This window comes from Gekko japonicus, unplaced genomic scaffold (genome assembly GCF_001447785.1).
Source record: "Gekko japonicus isolate JY-2015 unplaced genomic scaffold, Gekko_japonicus_V1.1 scaffold292, whole genome shotgun sequence".
Lineage (NCBI taxonomy): Eukaryota > Metazoa > Chordata > Lepidosauria > Squamata > Gekkonidae > Gekko > Gekko japonicus.
In genome coordinates this window covers 667275-691109 of record NW_015173131.1, presented here as the reverse complement: position 1 = coordinate 691109, position 23835 = coordinate 667275, and the positions used below count along the sequence as shown (strand labels likewise).

At 42.4% G+C, this 23835-nt stretch overlaps 1 protein-coding gene across 2 annotated transcripts in view; it reads right to left on the bottom strand.

Annotated features, from left to right (window-relative positions):
• Positions 1–406: 406 nt before the first annotated feature.
• Positions 407–23835, bottom strand: part of QRICH1 (glutamine-rich 1) — a 42601-nt gene continuing 19172 nt past the window's right edge. For both annotated transcript variants that reach the window (XM_015422116.1, XM_015422114.1), the window contains exons 4-10: positions 17498–17675; positions 17137–17291; positions 14108–14222; positions 13266–13374; positions 11300–11451; positions 9413–9503; positions 407–1274 (exon numbers count right to left, since the gene is read on the bottom strand). In XM_015422116.1, the coding sequence (XP_015277602.1) occupies positions 1082–1274; positions 9413–9503; positions 11300–11451; positions 13266–13374; positions 14108–14222; positions 17137–17291; positions 17498–17675 (993 nt within the window). In that variant the 3' untranslated portion in view covers positions 407–1081. The remainder of the gene's footprint in view (positions 1275–9412; positions 9504–11299; positions 11452–13265; positions 13375–14107; positions 14223–17136; positions 17292–17497; positions 17676–23835) is intronic.

Sequence of the window (23835 nt, the reverse complement as noted above, 5' to 3'; positions counted from 1 at the left end):
CTCCCTGAAATTATCTGCACCAGAGTCTTTCAAGAGGTTAGGTGCCTAAGGAAAAATAAGGTTTTTCCCTTTCCTCAATACTGGTAATCCCCATTCTGTACTCATTTATTCCAAAATAGTGGAGAGCATATCAGATTACTATGAGAGTCCCAAGCAGACGATACAGCCCAACAATAACACTTCCTGTGTGAGCCCTATTGAAATAAAGAGAGGACATTTTTGTCCATGGGTCTCCTACTCAAATGGGCTTGCATCAGAGAACTACTAGTGGAATGTGACCGATGAGCTTCAATAATCACTGCGACGGCCTCCATAATGTTAATATTTTATGAACAGCTCCTCCATCTCATTTATCCTCACCCCCAATAAAGACACATTCAATAGTATGTTGAAAAGACGTGCTCGTCATTCTTAATAAACAACTAGCGTAAGAATACATAAGAGAAACAGGGTGGTATCTTTATATGATACACAAGTGTATGTTACAAGAATTCCATCAGGCACAGAAGCCTCAAAGTTTTAAGGCCTCAACATCAGGCCAAAAAAGTGTGGTAGTTTGTACTTAACATCTAAAAATGTCACTTAAGGTCTTAATAGAAACTGATTTTTCTTCTTCTTATAAATCATAATTGCAGTTCACTCTCCTCTCCCCTCCAGGACGAGTCAGTGTCTGAGCACAAGAAAGCTGCAACCTGCCCCTCTGTAGGTCAGGCAGATATCCACCGTTTTCTGCTCTTTCCAGGCGCACGAGCTCCACGACATTACAGCCCAGCCAGGCCAAGTCTCTCCATTAGGTTTTTTCCCCCCACTTCAAAAGATCCCCCCAAAGTCAACCTACGTCACCTCACATCTCCCAGAGAAAGAACGCAGCCTCAGTCTGTCCAAAAGGCTGATGCAGTTGGGTCAGATACACGATGGGGAGGGTTCTCTGTTTAAACAGAAGCCTAAAAGGGCTTCGTAACTACACCAATTAAAAAAAAAACTTAGGCATCTCCTTTAGTGTAAAAGGCTGTACAGTTCATCCTGGCCTCATCGCCCCACCCACCCACTCCCACCCTCTTTTCTGAGCTGGCAAGGATGCTTAGTGCAGGGTGCTGACATTTGCCACAGCTATAGCTTCCTGAATCTCTCGTATCACCAGAATCCGGGTGAGCATCTGCTCCATTTGCTCTCTGCTGATTGGCTGGATGGAATACCAGATAGGGCTGTTGGGAGCCACCACTGGCTCAGGAGTCAAATAGAAGGTGTCATTTCGGCCTTTCACACTCTGGGGGCTGTGGAGGAGAAACAAAAAAGAAGTAGTTATTTATTTATTTATTATTTCCGATTTATATCCTGCCTTGCCTGCACAGGCAGCCTCAAGGCGGCGTACAACAAGTTAAAATACAATAAAACACAATGCATAAATGCAGTACTATAAAAACAATATACATATAAAGTGCAGGTCAGTGTAGATGGCGATTGCTGTACAGTGATCCGGTGTAACAAGGTCAGCATCCACAGTTGTTCTTAGTGCTCTTTCATCAGTGGCGGCTCCTAATCAAAGGCCTGGTGGAAGAGCTCCGTTTTACAGGCCCTGCGGATTACTCTGATTACTGTTCTAAGACTTTTTCTTTTCCCTCTTTCTCCTCAAAACATTAAAATTTCAATAATCCCCATCTCAAATATTTAAATACAACAGAACAACCCAGCACCTCAGTATAACAGCCCTATAACACAATGCTTTTTACACCCAACATTAAATTAGCCACTGGTTGCACAAGTCCTTAAGAAAAAGTCCGTAGAAACAACTTTGCATTACATGGTTTCTTTTAAATAAAGCAGAAGCCCCTCTCACCATCTCCTAGCAGGCCATTTCACAATATACTAGGAGATACGACTAGAGTGTCTACCAAATGGATTAATATTGTAAGTATAATATAAAACAGCCAGTTGTTCGTACAGCCTTGTGTTTCTTTTTTGTTAATACTAATAATAGAAATTTATTTTTGTATTAGATATAGGTACTTCAACGCTCCCCACTTTGATAAAGTTATACACGAAACTAGATATAATATGCATGGTTCATTGGTGTTGATGGCATTTGAATTGCTTCAAGTAAACTGAATATTGGAAAAAGAATTTTCTAGTCTGTGAAGACTTTTTTTGGCACAATACGTCACGGTTGTTTGTTTCCTTTCTACCTCCATCCCGTGATCGCTCTCTTTGGTTTGCATTTCACAACATGGGCTGCTACAGAAAATGCGCCAGCCTGGACAGTAAATGACAACCTACCGACACGAAAGAACAATGCTGCCACAAGGGATTATATTAGGAGAGGTGATCATGCAGGGAGGGCAGTCCTGGGCCATGAAGGGCTTTAAAAGGTAATAACCATCACCTTAGATTGAATTCAGTCACCAGTGAAGATTTTTAAAATAGGTGTTACCATGTACACAACACTCAGCTCCGGTTAATAGCTGGGCCACTGCATTCTGCACTAGCTGAAGTTTCCCAATTGTTTGCAATGGCAGACCCAAGCAGAGTGCATTACAATAGTCTAGCCTTGGGTTTACTGTAGCAGTGCTCAGTGTAGCTAAGGTCAGCAAAGTTCAAATATTCCCTTCTTTCTCTCAGTTCACAGGATTCAGTTCAAGATGATAAAAATTGTTTTTCCTGCCTTACTCATATGCTTCTCCAACAGCTTGTAGCATAACTCCCTGAACCGTTGGCTGAATTGGCCAAGGTCAGTTACACCACATCAAATATACAGAGCCAGACACCACCGGTGATGTCAAGCCCTCCTCGCCATCATCACCACCTCTGTCTTGTCTGTGTTGAGTTTCATCTTGTTAATTCTCAGCCACCTGACCAGGGCTATGAGAGATTGGCTCAGTACATGGATTCTAACCCCTGGAGGCCCAAAGCAATATAGTGCCGGTTGTCATCAGCATATGCGAACAACACCCAGCCTCCAAAGCTATGGACAATTTCTGCCCTTGTATGTGAAGACTGAAAAGCACCAGGGAACCACACAAGGCAACTCCTATGTAGTTGATTCCATACCATCAACTGCATTCAGCCAGCCAGAAATGACTTTAACCATTTCAAGGTGTGTCCTGTAATACTTCAGTTTCTGCATACAGTATAGTAACACTGAATGAGCGACCATATCAGAGGCAACAGTAAGATCTTGCAGTATCAAATGTACTCTCTTTTCCCCAGAAACCGACAAATATCATCCACCAGGGCCACTAAAGTAGTCTCTGTCCTGTAGCCAAGGCCTGAGGCCAGACTAAAAGGGATCAGGGGCAGATATATAATTTATAAACATTTGGAGTTGCTCTGCTGCCACACTTTCCAAGTATACTATGTTATATACGAGACAGGTCTACAGTGTATGGCATCCTTTTTAATCCAAAAAGAGGTTCTTTATCAGAGGGCAAATAACTCCCTTTGAGAGCTTTATGAAATACCCCTTGTGTGACAGGGAGTCCTCAATGCCTTACGAAAGTTCTCTCATCTTCAACTGGGATGACTGTACCTGCCAAGATCAACACAGGTCAAGTACACGTGGCAGCTTTCACAGCCTCCAGAATCCCATCAACATTGTTCTGGGTAACAAAGACTGAAGTATCCATAAAAGAACCAGACAGTGTACCAGACTGTTACCTAATTTATACCATAACGAGAGTCCAAGCTGGAACAAATCTGAGAGATTTAAATCAACAAAAAAGTTATCACAGCTAGTTGCCAATTCCCCTTTATTTTAAAATTCTATTACGCTATCTGGGCAACGAGGACTGCAGCTACTCTGCATCTCCACAGGATCCACAGACATACGATAAACATGGCACAGAAACTGATGTCCCAACAGTCTCCACCTCAATTTTTCTACAAAACTTTAAAAGCAGCAATTTCTGTGGGAGATTAAGAGATCAGACAAAGCTTTCAAGGTACAAGCTTAAGTGCTCACACTACGGTGTCTTCCTACAATTATGCTCTACCCTGTGTTTTCATTTCTTCCTCCTCCTTTATCTTAGCCACCAAGTCCTTGGTAATATATTCCATACATCTGAAAAGGTAACGTGTGGATGTAGAGGAATGCAAAACCCCAGGTCTGGCACTTGCTACATTGCCAGATTTCACAGGACTTTGAGAACAAAGGGTAAACCAGGAAGTTACTCTTATTAGAAATCGCTGTTCAATATGTGCATACAACAGCTGAACCTTTTCTCACATACTCTCCAGTCCTCTGATGGAAAAAAGGAAGAGTTCCAGCCAAGTCATGCAGTAATACCAGACTTGTCCGTCATCTACACCAAAATTTTCATACAGTATGTAAACCCAAGTTCTGCCCAGAAAACTAGCACTGTATCAAAACTATTCGTTACATAATGTCTATTGCGAACATCATAACTATGAAAGTGCACAATAAGCATGTTGAAATTTTGAAAATGTAATGAAACAGAGTTAAAGTGGCAATATTTTTAATAGAGATGCTCCAGAGGAGAGGAAGAAGCCATGCAGTGCACAGAAGCTCAATCTCCAGAACAATGAGGCTTCCCACAGATGTTGCCTACTCATCTTCAAAGCACCTCAAACATTAATGCTTATGCAAAAGTCTCTTGTCTGAACCTGAAGAGCTCAAGTTATGTACACCCTGTCACGAAGAACTGAATACTAAGCTCAGAAAGCATTTTAACATAAATACATGAATGGTGAATTTGCTTTTCCCTCCTATATAGGTTTCATTTGACTTTCAACTATGAATGCTGTGAATTCTGCATGGCGCCTCAGACTGTGAGCCCATCAAGGATAGTCTGCAGCTGCCTGCTGGTCAGAAGCTGATAGGGAGGGATCAGCTGGGAGCTGGCTATTGTTCTCCCAGCACTTCCCTGTATTCTAGTCTTGTTATGCTTGAACAAAAGACACCGGAGAAAGTCTGGTAGTAAACGGGTTCCAAATGGGCCATGGACAGGCTTTCCCCTGTCTGATTGCTCAAGCATAGCCATCGGGCGTCAGGATGGTCCGCTCATTCCAGTTCAGTGCTGTTATGCGTCGAACCAGGAAAAGTTGGGGGGGGGGGGGGGTCAGAAGCTAACTCGCAGCTGATGGGGGAATCAGCTGGGGAAGGGTTCTCCTCAACCCTCCCCAGTAAAATCATTACACAATTAAGACTGTAGATCAGAAGCTGACTGTAACGATGAGGGAGGGAACGGCGCTACGAGTGGACGTGTCTCAGGCTGTTCCTGAGCCGTCCGATTCCACTTCGCTTCTTTGGGGTCCCTTTGCTCAGCGAGGGGCTCCAGAGGGAATAGCTTCACTTCCCCTCTGCTTCACCTGGCACATGTGACCGCAGCCATGCTGTGTCAGAAGTAAAATAAAATAAAATAATGCTCACCTCTTTTATTTCCTCATAGGTAATAAACATGACATTTTTGTCATCCAGATACTTGTTCCATTCAATAATATGGTTGAAATAAAGACCCCAAGGCACTAAAAGGAAAACAGCAGAAAATGTTCTTGTAACAAAACTCCAATAAGTTAGTGTCCAAGGATTTCTATAAAATGTCGATGAACTTTCCAGTGTGAGCCTAGGCCTTAGTATTGAAAGTTATGTCTTGCATACACAAGATCGCAGGGCAGTTTCACATGTAATGAGGCAACACCTACAAATGAGATGTATAAAGCATGCTTCTGGTGTAAATTTTGCATGGGCAACAAACGATCACACAACAGAACCCCTTGGAGAGATGTGAAGATCTCCCCTACACAGTCCATCTAAAGTATAAAGAGATGAACTACTTCTGAGTCAGTTGGAATTCTTTTGATGGTTTTTCCATGCTGCCTCTTAAAGGGTGAAAGTGGGTGGAGAGCAATGTTCCCTCTAAGCTGTGGAGTCTTGTGAACAAAAATTCTACTTTGTGAGCTACTGGTGTTACAATTGTGAGCGAGCGATTTGGTTACTGCATAAATTAGTTTGCTCTGGAGCCATCTTTCCTGAACTAACACAAAAATCTGTGAGCTGAAGGCTAAAAAACTGTGAGCTAGCTCACACTAACTCAACTTAGAGGGAACACTGGTGGAGAGATGTCAGAGGTAAAAAAAAGGGAATGTCTTAAGAAAGTGTATTAACAGCTGTATGAAGATAGAGCAGACACATTTTCTTCTGCTCTGTGACCCTGCCTCTGTATGCATGAAGCTGAGAGGAGTGGTGCTACAAAACCACCTAGGATTTCTACATTCAGGCATCACAACAATCCAAAAGCCAGCCACAAACTGAGGTTCAGAATCCCACTTTCTAAATTCTGAACCCCCCCCCCAAAAAAAACCCTTTGTAGGTGAGCCGGCATTCAGAATCGCATCTCAAACATGTAATGTAAGAGAAACCAATTAGAGAAGATGGAATGTTGAGATAGATAAGTTGTAAGTTAGTAAATGGTGGGAAATTATGCTTATTTGGGTGGATCACTTTGCTCTTTTACACTGTCGTCCCTGTCCCCCTGTTTTCTTTATAGGGCTCTAATTATAGAAGGTTTCTACATAGCTGCTGTTGTTTTTTTCCGCTAATAGAACACCTAAGAGTAAGAGGTGAATTATTTAGGTAAAGAGACTTGCAAAAGTTCAATGGAAGAAACATTTTTTTCTTATACATTCCTCAGTGTTTTGTTCTTATAAATATAAGTTTATTGTTTTTATTAACCATAAGCAAAATGAAATTATAGAATGTTTTTACATAGCTGTTTTGCCTTATTAGAACAACTAAGAGCAAGATGTGAACTATTTAGGTAAAGAGATTGTCTGCATAAAGGTAACAAAAGAAATTTCTTTGTTAAAAATAATGTTCTAAAAGTTTTTAATTGTCTTTCTTAATGTTGGTGTATTGGAAGAAATGATAAATTAGTACTACCTAGAACTGGGTCTCTTATTGAAATAACAATAATTCAGATACTGTGGTAGGAGGAAGGTCTGTAAGTTATTTCTTCAGTACAAAATGTAATGACCTATAATTAACTGTTCTTTTGAGAAGAGCAAACAGGATATAAGATTATAATTATTCAAATAAATAAGATAGCTTCATGGGTATATTGTTAGTCTGAGGAAAGGTTTAGGAGTAAGAGTGTTTTTGTAATGTATAAACCATGCTATTGGAGCAATTTAGATGAACTTGATTCACGTGATGGCAAGGATGTGATTTGGATAATAATGTATAATTAATTTAGTTAATTAGGTTCTAATATTGTGGTATGTATATCTTTTTATTTTCTTATATGTGAAAATCCAATAAAGAGATTTAAAAAAAGAAGAAGCAGCTGACTGTAGCAAAAGGAAGAGGAAACAGCAGATCTTTTTAATCTCCTCCAAGTTGGTGGGGACAGAAGCGATGCTTCAGATCTTCTAACTGCAAAAGGTAGATAAGAATGTTTCTTCTCCTCTTCTCCACAGTCAAGAAGCAATCTATTTCGTTTCCCCCACTCCAAACTGAGAAGAGAAGGGGAATCATCAGGGGTTCTGATCATCCCAGGCCACTGCCAAAGTTGCCACATATTAACAAATCTGGGAGGCAAAACTTTCAGGATGGGAGTTAAGAACCTGACTTCCAGCTATTCAGTTCCTGATCCCACCCACCAAAAAAAGGGGGAAAAGTCACTGTTCGCTGGGTACAGAGAAAAATTTCCCCAGCAGGAGATCAGAAAGTGACTCCCTGCTGATCCTGCATCAACTGGAAGTCAGCTTCTGATGGCTGCCAATAGCCTGTTCCCTGCACAGGTGACCGATAGCCATCAACTGACAGACTGATTGCTGCCAGCAAACAGTATGTGCAAGAAGCCAAAAAAGGGGGGGGGGGGAGCCAGTGTACAATGCAAGAACCAAAAAAAAGAGAACACCACTTGGCAAAAAATAACTTACAAGCAAATAATTAAGTGTATAATGATCAAATAAGCATAACAGCAAGTATAATGTAAATCAAATAAACATAACAACAAGTATGATATAAATCAATAGGCCAAAGTACAATGATAAATCAGTCACAGTCTTCTCCAGCATAGAGGCAATATCAAAGTCCAAATTGGAGTGCCAATCATCAAATTTTCTGAGCCATCAAAAGCCTCTGAGCCATCAAAAGCCTCTGAGCCATCAAAAGCCGACGCGTAATCCGGATGCCTGAAGCCGCGTTTCGAATTATTCTTATTCAAGTATGGCTGTAATGGGACCCAGTCTCAAAAGCTGGCATACGCTAAGCCAGAATGGTCAGTCAAGGAGGATTAAGGGTCCATTCTGGCTTAGCATATGCCAGCTTTTGAGACTGGGTCCCATTACAGCCATACTTGAATAAGAATAATTCGAAACGCGGCTTCAGGCATCCGGATTACGCGTCGGCTTTTGATGGCTCAGAGGCTTTTGATGGCTCAGAGGCTTTTGATGGCTCAGAAAATTTGATGATTGGCACTCCAATTTGGACTTTGATATTGCCTCTATGCTGGAGAAGACTGTGACTGATTTATCATTGCACTTTGGCCTATTGATTTATATCATACTTGTTGTTATGCTTATTTGATTTACATTATACTTGCTGTTATGCTTATTTGATCATTATACACTTGCTTATTTGCTTGTAATATTTTTTGCCAAGTGGTGTTCTCTTTTTTTTGGTTCTAGCAAACAGTATGTGAGCTTAACTGGCAGATGTCTGATCATCCCTGCCTCCAACAGCTGGTTTGTTCTATATTGTTTTCTGTCTGTCTAAGCAATCCAAACAGTGTTCAGGTATTAGCCACTCATGTGGCTAATACAAAGTGTGTGCCAGCAAGCAACAACTGCACTGCACCCACGCTTTTTGCAGACATCACATCATTTTGCTTCCCCGATTACCCAACTTATGCATTATATCTGACCTCATTTCCCCACATTTGTGACAGTTTGTAAAGATGTTACATTGCGAAGTAAGATACAAGGTGGCAATACTAGAGACATAGTGACAGGGGGGGAAACCCAGAAAGAGGCTTCTTGTACAAATGGATGTAGTGCATTACTGTCATACTGCTATCAGATGTGCAGGATGAAAGCATTTCAGAAAGGATCATTAAATTTGAAGGGAAAAAACACTGCTATGTGGTTATTTTTATGAAAGCAGAATAATTGCTGATACAGTGTGCTGCATGAGTGGAGCAGAAAGTGTGGCACAGCTATTTCCTATCAGGTGAACAATCCTAAACAGAAATAAGTCTTATGTTATTCATGGGGCTCATGCTCAAGAAAACATATTTAGGACTTTGTTCTCACCACCCAGGCTCGGGAGTCCAAGGGACAGCAGCTGGATAGCTGAGCATAAGATACTGATTAGATAGACTGCACAAATGCACACAAAATAGAACATGCAGCCAGCTATACTTCTGTGGTTCTGTCCAATAGTGGCAGGAATACTTACCATTTGAAGAGGTAGAAATCATATAGTTTTATAGGACACCTTAAAGGGTTCTCCGGGTTCTCAGTCTGCTCTGCATACATGTCATCGGTAACTGTAAATCAATCCCAACAGCAAACATAAGAGTTGGTTACAGTACAACAGTTACAGCATGGCATAAGCAGAAACCGTAAAAGAAGGAAGTGGTGAACAAATATGTGAATAACAATATGTGAACAAACTAGAATTTTTTATATTGCATTGTTTACTGATGTACTCTACTTCTCCGCCCCCCCCAACTATTCTCCAGTTTTGTAATCCAGTGTCACTGCATTGCTTGCTTTATGTTATAATGGCCTTGATTTCATTATCTTCTTATCAGCCTAGAGTGTCAACAAGAAAGGCAGACTATAAATGAAGTAAATCAATAAATACATCAATGGGTTTCTTGCTGCACATGAACAACTGCTCCATTACCCTAAAGTAGAAAACTTCCTTTTCAACCGGTGCTTTTTTGTTTGTTTACTCCATTTACAGCCAAAGCAAACCTTCTCAGTCTTCCACTCATTTCTCAGCAAAGAGGTAGAAAGCCTAGCTAATAAAAATCCAGACAAATCCAATAACAGTTGGAGGCACTGTTCCCTCTAAACTGAGTTAGTGTGAGCTAGCTCACAGTTTTTTAGCCTCTGGGCTCACACATTTTTCTCTTAGCTTAGGAAAGATGTCTCCAGAGCAAATTAATGTATGCAGTAGCCAAATCATTTGCTCACAACTTTAATACCAGTAGCTCAAAAAGTAGAATTTTTGCTCACAAGTCTCCACACCTTAGAGGGAACATTGGTTGGAGGACAAGGCTTCTTCATCTTTGCCCAAATCCATAAGTATGGAGAGGCCAGAAATGCCTCCAAATAGACAGGAAGGTAATTCAGCAACTATGCCCCTCAGGGCAATTTAAAGACTCTGAAGTGGTCAGAGGTGTTCATGAACAAAGCAAGATAGGAGACACCACTTCAACACTACCTCTAACATAATGGGTTAGAGCCTAACTACTGACAGAAGGCCTAGATATTTGTGGTGTTCCACTCAAACCCCCAGAATTCCAGGGATCATGAAACCTACACATAGGGCTAGGGGAGGCTGCAGTAGGGAAGGGGAAAATCACCCTTTCCGTATCTTTTGTCAGCAGTGGAAGAGGCAGTAAGAGTTCCCTCAACACTGCATCCCCTCAAACTCACATGACTGTTAATCCACATAAATCCTGTAATTTACAGAAATTTAGCTCCCCGTATCAGAAGAGACTGCTGGGTGGAGGGGAACACAGCAAAGTTCCACATTCCTTCTACCAGCACCTATAAGCACTAGGCTGGATGCTGTCAAATAGTTTTTAATTTACATGCCATTTTCCCATTTCATGGATATGTCAACATTTTAATTAAAACTACTACTACTACATACTCCTAATGTTAGCTAAACAAATACCTGACACTAACACATTGAAGTCAATGTAAAAGTATTTTTGTCTTCAGAAAATGGAGGGAGGGAGCAGCAGCAGTGCAGCACTATTAATAAAACCCCGATGTGGGTGGGACTAGCAGGTACTTGAAAATTGATCATGTTCATAAGATACTCCACGAAAACACTGGATTCAAAACCACAAAGGGTTCAACTGGTGATAATCACCAACACCTGAAATTGTGGCTAGCTACAAGCCCACCTGTTTTTCAAAAAAGCTGACTGCAACTGGGTTCAAAGTATAAGCCCATGCTCACTCAGGCCGATCTGCTTCCATGTTTTACAATTAAAGCCATTTTTTTCTAAATCCTGCAAATCCTGAGCAGTACTTTAAGAGCAGTGCAAGCCAACATTAGCTGCCATTTCATGCAAGGCGACTCTTTTCATGTTAATCTCTACCTTTCTGTCCCGCCTGGTGTATGCCAAGAGCCTTCAGATACCGGATACTTGTACTCTTATCCTTGGGATTGGAAGGATTCTTCTTAGTCTGCCTCAGGACCTTTGAGAAGGCCAGCTTCATATGCTGGTCTACTGTTTTCAACAGGAAGTATCTGAGCAGCAAGGGGGGGGGGGAGAAACACACACACACACGCCGGAGGAGACCGATCGATCCACTCGCTTTTGGGGGGGGGGAGAAACACACACACACACACCCCTGACAGTTAAAGAGGCATATTAAACTTCATGGATTTTTTCCAACACAGGGAAATGACCCAAGTTAAACAAGGCTGGCTGCGGTTACACGGAGCATTAGCCACGCTACAGAGACGAAAGATAGGCGGATTTTCCGGGCGCGATCACAGTGCCACATCTGGGAAGCGTAGAGCTCCCGTGGCGAACCCAAGGCTTCCCGCCGAAGATGCAGGGTAAAAAACTAGTTCCTCCAAGGTACTAGTTTCCGGAAACTGCGGGGCAAGGGCGGGCGCCTGATCGCGTTTCCGGTGGTAGGTCGTGGCATCCGGCGCCCGCCCATGTCCTGTCGCTAAAAGGGTGGGTTTTTTCCAAGTCTCCACGGGACGCGCACAAGCACCCAACGGCGCATGCGCACACTTCGTTTAAAAACAAACACAGCCCCCTCCTCTTTTCTGTACCCCCCCACTCCTGGCTCGGCCTGCTAGAGAGGGGAGGTGCAGGGGGGCGTGGCGGGAGGGCGGCCCGGCTGAAGCTCCTCCTGGAGGGGACCAGACGGAGGACACAGTTTGCATTCCTCTGCGGCCCTGGAAGGGGTTAATCCCGTGGAGCCTTTCGCTAGGGAGGCCGCTTCTTTGCTGCGCCGCAGGATTGTCCTGTGATCGGCACCTCCCCCCTAACCACGGGACCTCGACGGGATGTCTGATCGCACAGCCACGTGTTATTTTGCTCCGGGGCAAACAGCCACACTCCCCCCCGCGCATTTTCCTGCCCGTGTGACCGGGGCCGCTGATCACTGACCAAGTTTTGATAGCGCTTATTTGAACAAGATATTTATTCAGCAGATGAAGACTGCTGTGGCACTTCATAGATGACACAGTTTGTTCAGACAAAGGTTTCATAATTCACAGCTCAGTTTAGAGGGGCACAATGTGAACGGAAAGGTAATTGGACGAATGAATGGACAGACGTGTCTGCTAGTTGCCTCAATAGTTAAATGGGACCTCCATGTTCTGAGGCAGTGTACCCAAGCACCAGACGTTTTGAGGAAGGAAGGGAGGGAGAAGAGGGATCACCATCACACACTACTCATGAGCTTCCAGAGCCATTGGATACATCAGTTCTAGAAACAGAATGGCTGGACTAACAGTGATTATAGAGTTGGGACTAGGATCTGGAAGATGAAGGTGCAAATCCCCACTGTGCCACTTGCTGGGTGACCTTGGGCCAGTTGCGCACTCTCAGCCTAACCTATCCGACAGGGTTCTCATGAGAATAAAATGGAGGAGAGGACAACAATGCACACTGCTTTGGGCCCCTTTTAGGGAGAAAGCTGGAGTATAAATGAAGTAAAAAATATGTTAATAAAACAGTGCTTAGCACTTCTATCATACTTTGAAGAGTTCAAACAGCTTCACGTAGATTACCTTAGAAATACTTGCAACTACTGTATCAGTGTTATGCCCAAACTGCAGTTTGAGGATTAATGCCGACAGAGCAAGCAAACTGACCCAGTCCACCTTCCAAGCCCACAGAAGAGGTGAAATCTGGAGACTTTCAGGCTCTCACCTTCCATAGCAACTATACAACTCCAGCTCTACTTGTGCTTTAGCCTAGTTCAACAAGGAAATTTCAGTTGACAGATGTGTGCATACACATACACAGAGTTCACTAGCCACCTCATTTCAAGTTATTGCAGAAGTTCCAGTGAGGAAACTTTCCCATTAGTACATACTTTGTGTTAAAGAACATCAGAGTAGTCAGCAAGGTGGCAGGGGAATGAGCTCCCAGCTGCTTGCACTCCCACAACATCTCTTCTGTCACATGACTGGGAAGAACATAGCCTGTGAAGACCAGAAGACAGTGCTAACAAATATGAAAACCAAGAAACATTTCCAACCAACCACCTCGAGATTTTATAGAAGACAGGAAAGCAAACTGAATTATCTTCCAGTTGTACTGCTGTCTGCTCAATAATAATCCATAATTACAGCTCAGACTTTAGCCAACAGCATCAAATCTAGCCAGCCATTAATATTTCGGCTAAATATTTAGTATGTAATTACTTTCAAATGCTTTGCATTATCCTTTATAACAACACTGCTAGCATTATTCTCATGTGGAAGGGCTAATGCCTTCCCCAAATGAGCTCATAGTTCAGCCTCGATTTGAACTGCTTTGGTTCATAAAATTGTGGTTAGGAACATGAGTTATCACCAGCTAGAGGAAGAATACAGCTCTGTTATTTTGGGGGGGGGGGGACGTTGCCACACAAGAATGGTTTGACTGAATGGGGTGCATAATGTGTACCTTTACACAACTCCATCCACACCAAATAATGCAAGCCTGTACTTCATGTTATAGATTAACATAACTAGAAAGAGGCAATATGGAATAGCTCAGCTGAAGCTTTTGATATTTATACCCTTTGCAGAAAAGGAACAGCAATCCAAGCCTGCAAGTAAGCTCGCCCGATTAAAGAACATTCTTTAGCAAATGCTTTCTAGGGGACTTTCTAAATACAGCTATGTTCAGGCCGTAGGCACCGAAGCCTGTCTGTTGATTGAAGACTCTTACCGAGAGGAGTAAGCCGGGGCTGCACATCCTTGAGAATTTCATGTAACCACTCAGTGAAGCGTATGTAATACAGATCAGAGAAAATGTCATCGACTCGCCCATTCTCAAATAGATACTGCAAGAAAAGAGAAACACACTAAGATGAGAGAGACTCTTCTCAAGGCACTTTCTCACTCTGGTATCCTTTGTATTTTGAAGTGAAGAACGAAGGCACTTAACACAAGAGGGTCAGAAAAGCTGCATCCTTTGGTAGGGACAAATCGACAGTGATAGAGAGGCTCACATCCAAATAAGCATTTCAAATTAAATCCCTATCAGTGTGGAACTCCCTTTCTCTGCCAGAGAATACTTTTTTTGCCGTCAAGTCACAGCTGACTTATGGAGACCCTGTAGGGTTTCCAAGGCAACAGATGTTTAGAGGAGGTTTGCCATTGCCTGTCTCCATGCCACGACCATGGTATTCTTTGGTAGTCCTTTACAAATACTAACCAGGGCCAACATTGCTTAGCTTCCAAGTTCTGACAAGATCAGGCTAGCCTGGGCTATCCAGGTCAGGGCAGATAATACTAAAAAGCACAAAGCACACACAACTGTTCGGTTTCATCTCAAAGGTTCAGTGGTTCACCTTCCACTAAAGTGCAATTGCCAGTATAGGTTCCCTACCTCACATCATCATTCTGAGACTTTGAAGCACCTTTAAGATTAATTAACAGACTAACAATAATACACTTTCCTATGAGGAAAGGTTGAAGGACTTGGGTATGTTTTTAAGCTGAAGAGGAAACGACTGAGAGGTGATATGGTAGCCATCTTCAAGTATTTGAAGGGCTGTTGTATAGAGGGATGGAGCAGAGTTGTTTTCTGTTGCTCCAGAAGGTTGGACCAAAACCAACAGGTTTTTCAGCTAAAGATTAGGAAGAACTTCCTGACAATTACAGCAGTTTCTCAGTGGAACAGGCTTCCTCAGGAGATGGTGAGCTCTCCTTCTTTGAAGGTTTTTAAGCAGGAGCTAAACAGCCATCTGACAACAATGCTAATTTTATGACTCATTACAAATTTAGCTGATTGTGAGATGAACGACATGGCTCTTGTGGCCCTTCGTTATATGTCCAAAGTAATAACAATTGCCACTTTGGGATCAAGAAGGAATTTTCCTCCAGGCCAGATTGGCCCAGGAATCCTGAAGGGTTGTGGGTTTTTTGGCCTTACTGTAGCCATAGAACAGGGGTCACTCGGGGGGGGGGGGGGGGGTGGGAATTTCCTGCATTGTGCAAGGGGTTCACAGGAGAAAAAACAGCAAAGACCATAGCTAAATTCTGTCAGTCACAAGGAAGGCACTACGTACCAGCTGCTCTTAGACTGTTTAAAGCGAAATCACTGGCCCAGCTATTATACATAACAATTTCAGGGCCCCCATCCTCTTCCTTCTCTCCACTTGAGAGAGTGCAGTCTAAATTCTTAAGGGCAATACTGCAAGTACGCAAATGCGTACCAAACTCCTGGGCTAGGTTAGAGACTGGAATGATCCGGGTTGAAGCAAGAATTTGTATGCTATCGATCTACAAATGGCTGTCAGGGAACACTAATCGACAAGGGCTTTTCCCTCTAATTCTCCAAGACTCTTTTCAATCCAGTTGGCAGAAAGTGGTTTTGGGAACTATATGAAAACTAGGTTTATCTCCTCAAGAACTTTTGAACCATGGGCCAGACCAAGCCAAACTACTTATTAAACAAAGAGTGACAGATATAGAAACACAAACAGATATTCATAGAACTCCTGGTTTTATTTTATTTTATTTATTTATGGGCCTCCAGTTTAGCCAAATAAATTCTGGTATTAGCTACTATACTGGCCACCATATATAGTAGCTAATACCAGAATTTGTACAGGATGGAGTGACATACATTCAATTCACACAAGTTTGTGATACCAGGTTAATAGGCCAATTTTTTAAGAAATTGTTTTTTTAAAAAAAAACTATAAAACATGAATTCCTTTTTGAAACATATAACTTTATGAAATTATTTCATTCCCTTTTATATTTAGAATTATTGGTGGACTTTATTTGGCTAAACTGGAGGCCCATCTTATAGAATAATAACACACAATACAGAAGGTAATTTTTATTTTTAGTATATAGTATTTGTCAATTAACAATAATGTACATAAGGGAAACTATAATGAATTTTTCTTTGCTTCCCTTTTCCCTCTTTTTCTGTTTGCAATCAGTACTTAGGAAACAACATCTGGCCTTCTCCTGTATATGTACATCTTATGTAAAAAAATTTTTGAATGTATGTCAAATTTGTAATTGGAATTGTGACCACTGAGGAAGGCCCTTTGAGGGGCCGAAACGCGTTTGGTTCAGTTGCACAGCACTAACCCATCTATGTATGAATGTTGAGAAGTTTTTTTATGTCTGAATGGTATATTTTTAATGAGTCTAAGTTTTAAAATGTGTACACCTGAATAAATTTTGCATTTTTATAATATTTAGAGTCAGCTTAACCCTTGTGGATCCATAGCAACTTTTTGGGTTGAGTTTTCTTTCCCCCCCCCTTTTTTTCCCTTCCCCCTTCCCTTCCTTTTTTTCCCTTCCCCCTTCCCTTCCTTTTTGTTAGCATGATATAAACCATGAAACAACCCGAACAGTGGCTAAATTTTGTGCACAGGTGTACAAGGATCGGAAAATGCATACAGTAGCTTGAGTGTAATTTTTAAAGTTGCGAAATTTGATCGTTTAATTTTATGTAAACCTTTGTGTATGCTGGTCATTGACTGTAAAATAAAACTGTTGTTGTTGTGCAAGGGGTTGGACTAGATGACCCTTGGGAACACCCCTTCCAGCTCTATGTTTTCTGTGTTTCTACGTTTTCAACATGACAAATGTATATACTGTCTTTTAAAAAAAATCACAACAGCTTCACACAAAAGGGCTTCTGTGCCAGACGTGTAAGAATCTTTCAGATCATACCATCTGTTGCTGCACTCTACCCAGCTCAATAGTCTGCAGTAAAAGCTTCCATACCTTTTGAATGCACAGGAAGATATAGTACAGAACGTCAGGATCATACGGCTCGCCTTCGCTGTTGCGAGCTTCGCGAGTCATTAAGCACAGCCCGTAATTCAATTCAGCTACAGCTGAAGATATAAGATCCTCTTGAAATCTCAACAGCTGGCGTCCTGCGAACCATGGCAAAGAAGAACACTAGTTGGTATTTTTCAGCAGGTCTGTTTTTCTCAGCCTTGAGTCATTCTTTTCCCCTTCCACCATCCTTCCTGTTAAGCCTGCCCTGCTACTCTCAAACAGGATTCTTTCCAGCACCTCGGGATTCAGTAGCCCAAAAAAACAAAAAAAAAAAAAAAACCCTCAAAGCAACAATACTTACTGCCAATAGGTGCGAGCCTGTTCTGCGACTCTTTCTCCAGCTCAGCATTTTTAGTCTGTGCCCAGCTCTTCCACACTTCCAGTCCCTCCTCTGGCTTGAGAGATTGCGGAAGCAGGAGTTCAGGTGAAGGCTGAGGCTGTGGTTGCTGCTCAACTTCAGCAACCTGAACAGTTTGAGCCTGTTGAAGAAAGCCACTTCTAATTATATAAAAGCTAGCAGAAGTATTTAAACATCTTGTGTCATTTTGTAGTCTTAATAATATCCTCCTCCAGAGCTAGTGTACCACATCATTGAACAGGCTTGCTCTTTCTGCACAGCAATTCTAATGCTCGTTAGCCACCAATGTGGATTTGCCACATCTCGAATGAAAATTACTCCCTGCTTGTGCAGCATCTCTCACATTCATTGTGAACAAGTCTCCTGAAGTTAAACTGAAAAAACACCGAACTAGATATGAAATTCACTTGCAAACCAACAATGTGTGTGTTAGAGAGTCCCATGGTACAATTTCTCAAAATGCAAAAGCTATTTGCTACGACTACATATAGTCCCATTAAACATAATTACTCCCTTTCCACAAGTGAATCTACTAAGGGTCTTCATCCAGACAGCTAACTAAATGTGAGAAAGTAACTGTATCTTTGTAAGATGCATAGAGGATATTCTCAGGCTCAATATCAAAGTTATCACTTCATGAATCTACTGTCACCAAAAGCTTAACCCGTTGCAACAACAAAAAAACCACAGAAGATTTCTACCACTATCTCTGTGAAATATTTAGAAACAGCAAGGATGAAAAGATTGCCCTCTGCTGGGAGAAACCTGACCACAGCTTTAGAAAACAATTGTTTAGCAAATGTCTGTTCTTAAGGTCATTGTGCCTTTGCCGGCAGCTCAAGGGCAACCTTCCCAACAAACAGCTTCCATACAAGAAATCCTTGTGCCTAAGTGTGGCATGCTGTAAAGGTACCCTGCCAATCATAATGATCTGATTTTCAGCACCAAACCAGGTAGTAAATCAAGTTAGCAGCTGTAACTCTCACATAATATCCAAAGAAAGAATGCTAAAATAACCAAGGCTCCGGGTACAGTTAGATTTATGTTCCATGTACCAGCATATAAGCCTTACCGAACACCAAACCAGTGAATAAAGCTAGCTTTAATACAGAATACCTCATTCAGTTGATATCCACACCTGAAGAACCAATGTATCAACAATCTGGGAATGTATATATTTCAGAAAGCATAGAAACTTAAGATACCTTCAAGGACGAATATGGATGAAAGCAGTATACTGTTCAATCCGGTGGTGAAGCTAAGAGAGGAGGGAGTACACATTCATCCCTCTCTGATGACCTGCTAATCAGGTTCAGTTCCTGTCACAAATCACAAGAAGACATGGAAAAGACCATCCGCTGTTTTCAGGACCATGGATTCCTGGTAAACCCGACGAAGAGTTCTCTGGAGTCGACACAGAGACTGGAACACCTAGGTGTACTAATAGATACCATGACCAGCAGTCTATTCCTTACAGACAAAAAGGGCAAGGAAAAGAAGAGAAATGGCGACATCCATAATATGGAGCAGATCCTCCTCACTAATGTCCCTCACAAGTCTCATGGGTCTGCTCATTTCAAACACAGACAAATAGAACGAGACAGGTTTCACTCCAGGCATCTGTAACAACTTCTGAAACCCTTCCAAGATCAGATTCCAAGAAAGGAAGCCTTGTCCATCCACGTTCAACTAAGACTGGAACACAGTCTAGTCTGGTGGATGAAGACATCCAACCTTATGCAGGGCAAGAAGTATTGGGTCACAGAAATGAGACAAATATTCATGGACACAAGTCTTTCCGGATGGGGAGCAACACTGGATGGGGAACCCAGTACAGGGGCAGTGGAGCAAGAAGGAATGGCTCTACCAATCAACATACTAGAGCTCTGGGCCATTTATCTAGCTCATTCCCAAAAAAGAGGAGGGGAAAGGAATGGGCAGTTACACCAGTATGCCATGGGCACTTAATTAGTATGTTTTCATTATTATGCTATAAATATGAATACGTTAGAGCTCAAAGCACTTTCTGCTGCTTTCATCCATATACTGCTGTCATCCATGTTGAACAGTAGTTTGGAGAAAATCCTTGGGTTGTGAAAAGGCCAAAAGATAGAGAGCTCTGAACTGAAGATGGATCTCCCTGACACAAAAAATGTAGGCATTTGCGATGACCCTGAAATACTGGTATGTGGAGATAAGCCTCCGTCAAGTATATCGAAGTTAGGTACTCTTCCAGTTGTACAGACTCTGTGATTGATTGATTGATTGTAGTGTTTCCATTCTGAAATGCCTCAGTTTGTTTAACCTGTTGAGGTATTTCAGGTACAGTATTGCTCTCCTATCCCAATTCTTTCTTGGGACCATAAAGAAAGTACAGTATACTCCATGCCCCCTTTCTGAACGATGGACTGGTTCTATGGCTTGAATGCTGAGAAGATGCTTGATCGTTTTGAACGTTCTGAGCCATTTTTGTAGGTTGCTGTGAGTAGGAGATATTGAATTCTACTTCCCAGTTGTCAGCATTGGAGCCAAGCCAGACACCGCTGAGGTGAATCAGGCATCCTCCCACCGGAGCTGACTGCAAGTCATGCTTTAGAGAGTTTCCCATCTCTGTTGGCTCTATCTGATCAGTTGTTGGGCTGTTTATTGAATCTGGGGTTGAAGTTTCCTCTTCTGAATGGCTGTCTTGATTGGTTCCAGCTGTGCCTTCTGATTTCTTGTCTGAATCTGGGGAGCATACGTTGGGCATGAAAGGAATAATTTCCAAAGGGTCTGCTATCATTGCACTTCAAAGTTCTGGGGAGTACCTTTCCTTATCTCTGGTCTCCACCAAAATTCTGCTGAGAGCATTGCTGAATAGTTTATCTCCACCAAAATTCTGCTGAGAGCATTGCTGAATAGTTTATCCCCTTGAAACAGGTAGGCTGATACGATGGCCTTTGAATGGTAATCTGCCTGCCATGCCCACAGTCATAACATTCTTCTGGCTGCTTCTGCTGACACCATAGCTCTTGATGAAAAAATTAAGGAGTCATGGGTTGCATCCGCCGTGAATGATGTAGCTTTAAGAAGACTGTTGACACCTTAGTTGAGTCTGCAATCAATTGAAGCATCTTTCTAGTCCAGACTATAGCAGCCCTGAACATTATAGAAGCCGTGGCAGATGCTCTAATCGCCATGGCTTCCAATTCATTGCCAGAGAGGAAGCCATCACTATCCTCTCACCAATCCATTGTTTGAGCGGCCGAGCAGGCACACTATGAAACCTGGCCGCTTAAAGTGACTGCCACTCTGACGCGAATCATTGTTCCTTTCCCATGTCGGTAGACGAAGAAGAAGAAGAAGGGAGTCAGGAGCAATGTTCCCTCTAAGCTGTGGAGTCTTGTGAGCAAAAATTCTACTTTGTGAGCTACTGGCATTCAAGTTGTGAGCGAGCGATTTGGCTGCTGCATAAATTAGCTTGCTCTAGAGCCATGTTTCCTGAGCTAAGACAAAAATGTGTGAGCCAGAGGCTAAAAAACTGTGAGCTAGCTCACACTAACTCAGCTTATCAGGAGCAGTGTTCCCTCTAAGCTGAGTTAGTGTGAGCTAGCTCACAGTTTTTTAGTCTCCAGCTCAAACATTTTGTCTTAGCTCAGGAAGGATGGCTCCAGAGCAAACTAATTTATGCAGTAGCCAAATCGCTCGCTCACAACTTGAATGCCAGTAGCTCACAAAGTAGAATTTTTGCTCACAAGACTCCACAGCTTAGAGGGAGATTGGTCAGGAGGGTAAGAACGAGAACAGAGTAAGACTGGGAAAATAGTAAAACAGTACATTAGAAGGTAGAAGGTGGAGAGTTAAAGAAGTAATAGAATGATAAAAATAGATCGGAGGAAGTAGGACAGTCTACTGACTAAGTGCTCTCCCTGTGAGGCAGGAAAAGGACTGAGGAGATGGGTGACTCTCACAGCAGAGACAGGAAAGAGAAAAAGATTCTTCCTGCCTCCCTGAGTGGATGGTGGGAATCACCACCAAGGTGTCCTCCGCCTAAGAGGGAGAACACCCATCAGCATATTTTTGTCCCCCTTTCAATTTAACATTCAGAATGGCCACGAAAAGATTTTGTTCATTGGAGAGAGAGGAAAATTAAAAGCACCGGAGAGTGATATGAAAATATAAACACTTTCCAAGATCCGTCTTTAGATGATGACAAGTAGGGAAGATGACGTTAATCAGACTTACAAACAGTCAATCATTCATCTTTGGCAAGCAAAACTGGCCTTCAAGCAGACATGGAAGTCTTTGTAAACCAGAAAGCAGACACTTTCTTTATGGAACACTGGCCTGCAAGAAGAAATTTTACAGGTATGTGGAGGCAGGCGGAGTAGTCACTGCCATGGAATTAACTGCAGCGCTGGTTTTCACTGGGTATAAGCAGATTCCTCCAGCTCTGTCCTGACCAGGATTCATTTCATTTTAATCTAGGGGGTTTTGCTCCGAAAGTCATCTATTAAATTTGCAGAAGTTTACAGAGAAGAACCAAAAGACTGAAGACAGCACACTCAACCCCCTTTTCCACAGTTATCTGTGGAGACCACAGACAAAAGAACAATTAAAAAGTTCAATGGGGATTCAGTTCCACAACCCCAAATTATCAGAAGACTTGGGAAAGGTGTGTCCACATGTTGCAACATAAAAATAAAACAGTAGCAGCATTAAAAACAAAACACACAAAAGGCTGGAATGTGCTGATGGTCATGGATATTCCCCATACTTGCTTGTCCCGAGCAGTCCCACTTGACTCTGAGAAAGCAGAGTGTGGGACCCACATGGGTTGAGAGGCTGTAACGGAAAGACGGGGAGAAAAATAGTCCTCCCCACTCCTTCCATCAGCAGAGCTGAACTGACACAAGAAGAAGACAATTCTGCCTTCTTCTCCCCTCCACACTGCAGCTATCTGACCTGTGTTCATGAACAGCCCATGATCCTGGGAATCCGCTTTCCTACAAACTTTAATACCACAGAATTTTAAAAAAAGAACAGAAATTCTTCAAAACTTACTATTTGCGCACTGAAAAATTAAACATTCTTATTGAAGTATTATTTCTATTTTATAGCATATTGGTGTGCTCGCCCCAGGATTTCCAAAGCTTAGCTACATGTGTGTTTTATGAGACTTTAATGAAAAAATTCCCAAGTACCCAAAGTTTATGTGGTTACCTGAAAAGAAGAAGAGAAGAGATTAGATTTATACCCCGCCCTTCACCTGGAGTTTCAGAGCGGCTTACAAGCTCCTTTCCCTTCCCCACAACAGACACCCTGTGAGGCGGGTGGGGCTGAGAGAACTCTGACATAAACTGCTCTTTCAGAAACAGCTGTGCCAGAGCTTGTGACTGACCCAAGGTCACATCAGCAGGTGCAAGTGGAGGAGTGGGGAATCAAACCCGGTTCTCCCAGATTAGAGTCCACACACTTAACCACTACACCAAACTGGCTTTCTGAGGAGAAACATGCCAGAAGGTATATATCTTCCCAGACTGCTCATCGGATCTCCCAAACACTGGATCCTGATCTGATTGGATAGGACAAAGATTGAATGAAAAATGAAAATCCACTGTAACAGGATACTGCAATCATCCCTAAATCTTCCTTGGATATATTGATGACCATGACTGTTTCATGGGTAAGGTTTTGTCATGAGCCAGCTTGACCAGCCTGAGTCCAGTGTGGCTGAAGACTCCTCAGGAATCGAGGAGCCACACGCAGCCAGCTCTGAACAAGCTAAAATTTGGTTTTTTTAATCAATCAGAACCTTTATTGGCATAGCGACAGAACATACAGCAGGGAGACAAGGATATGTCCTTTACCCTTGCAACTGAAACAATCTTCTCCTCTTAGTAGCACAACAGAGAAATTTAGCTACAGATCTTAGAGTAATCAGATTGCCCTAATTGACTCTGATAAAGAGGTTCTAGAAAAACAGCAGAAATATCACAGTAAAAAGAATACAGGAGAACATGTTCGATACTTTCAAACTCTCCCAAGCCACAGGCACAAAACCTAGAAGAGTATGGGATTTTCTTGAACCACCAGCTAAAGTTAGTGAATTAGAGATACAGGAGCCTCAAGGTTCTTTGCCAGCAGCTGACCTTGACACACGTAGGCATAGCTCTGAAGTAGCTGAGGAAGCACAGTGGCAGGAAAGTAGCCCACCAGGCTCCCCTTCATTAACAGTGAAGGGAAAGGCTCCGACAAGATGCAGACAGAGTGCTTGCCTCTTGGCTCAGCACCAGCTGCTT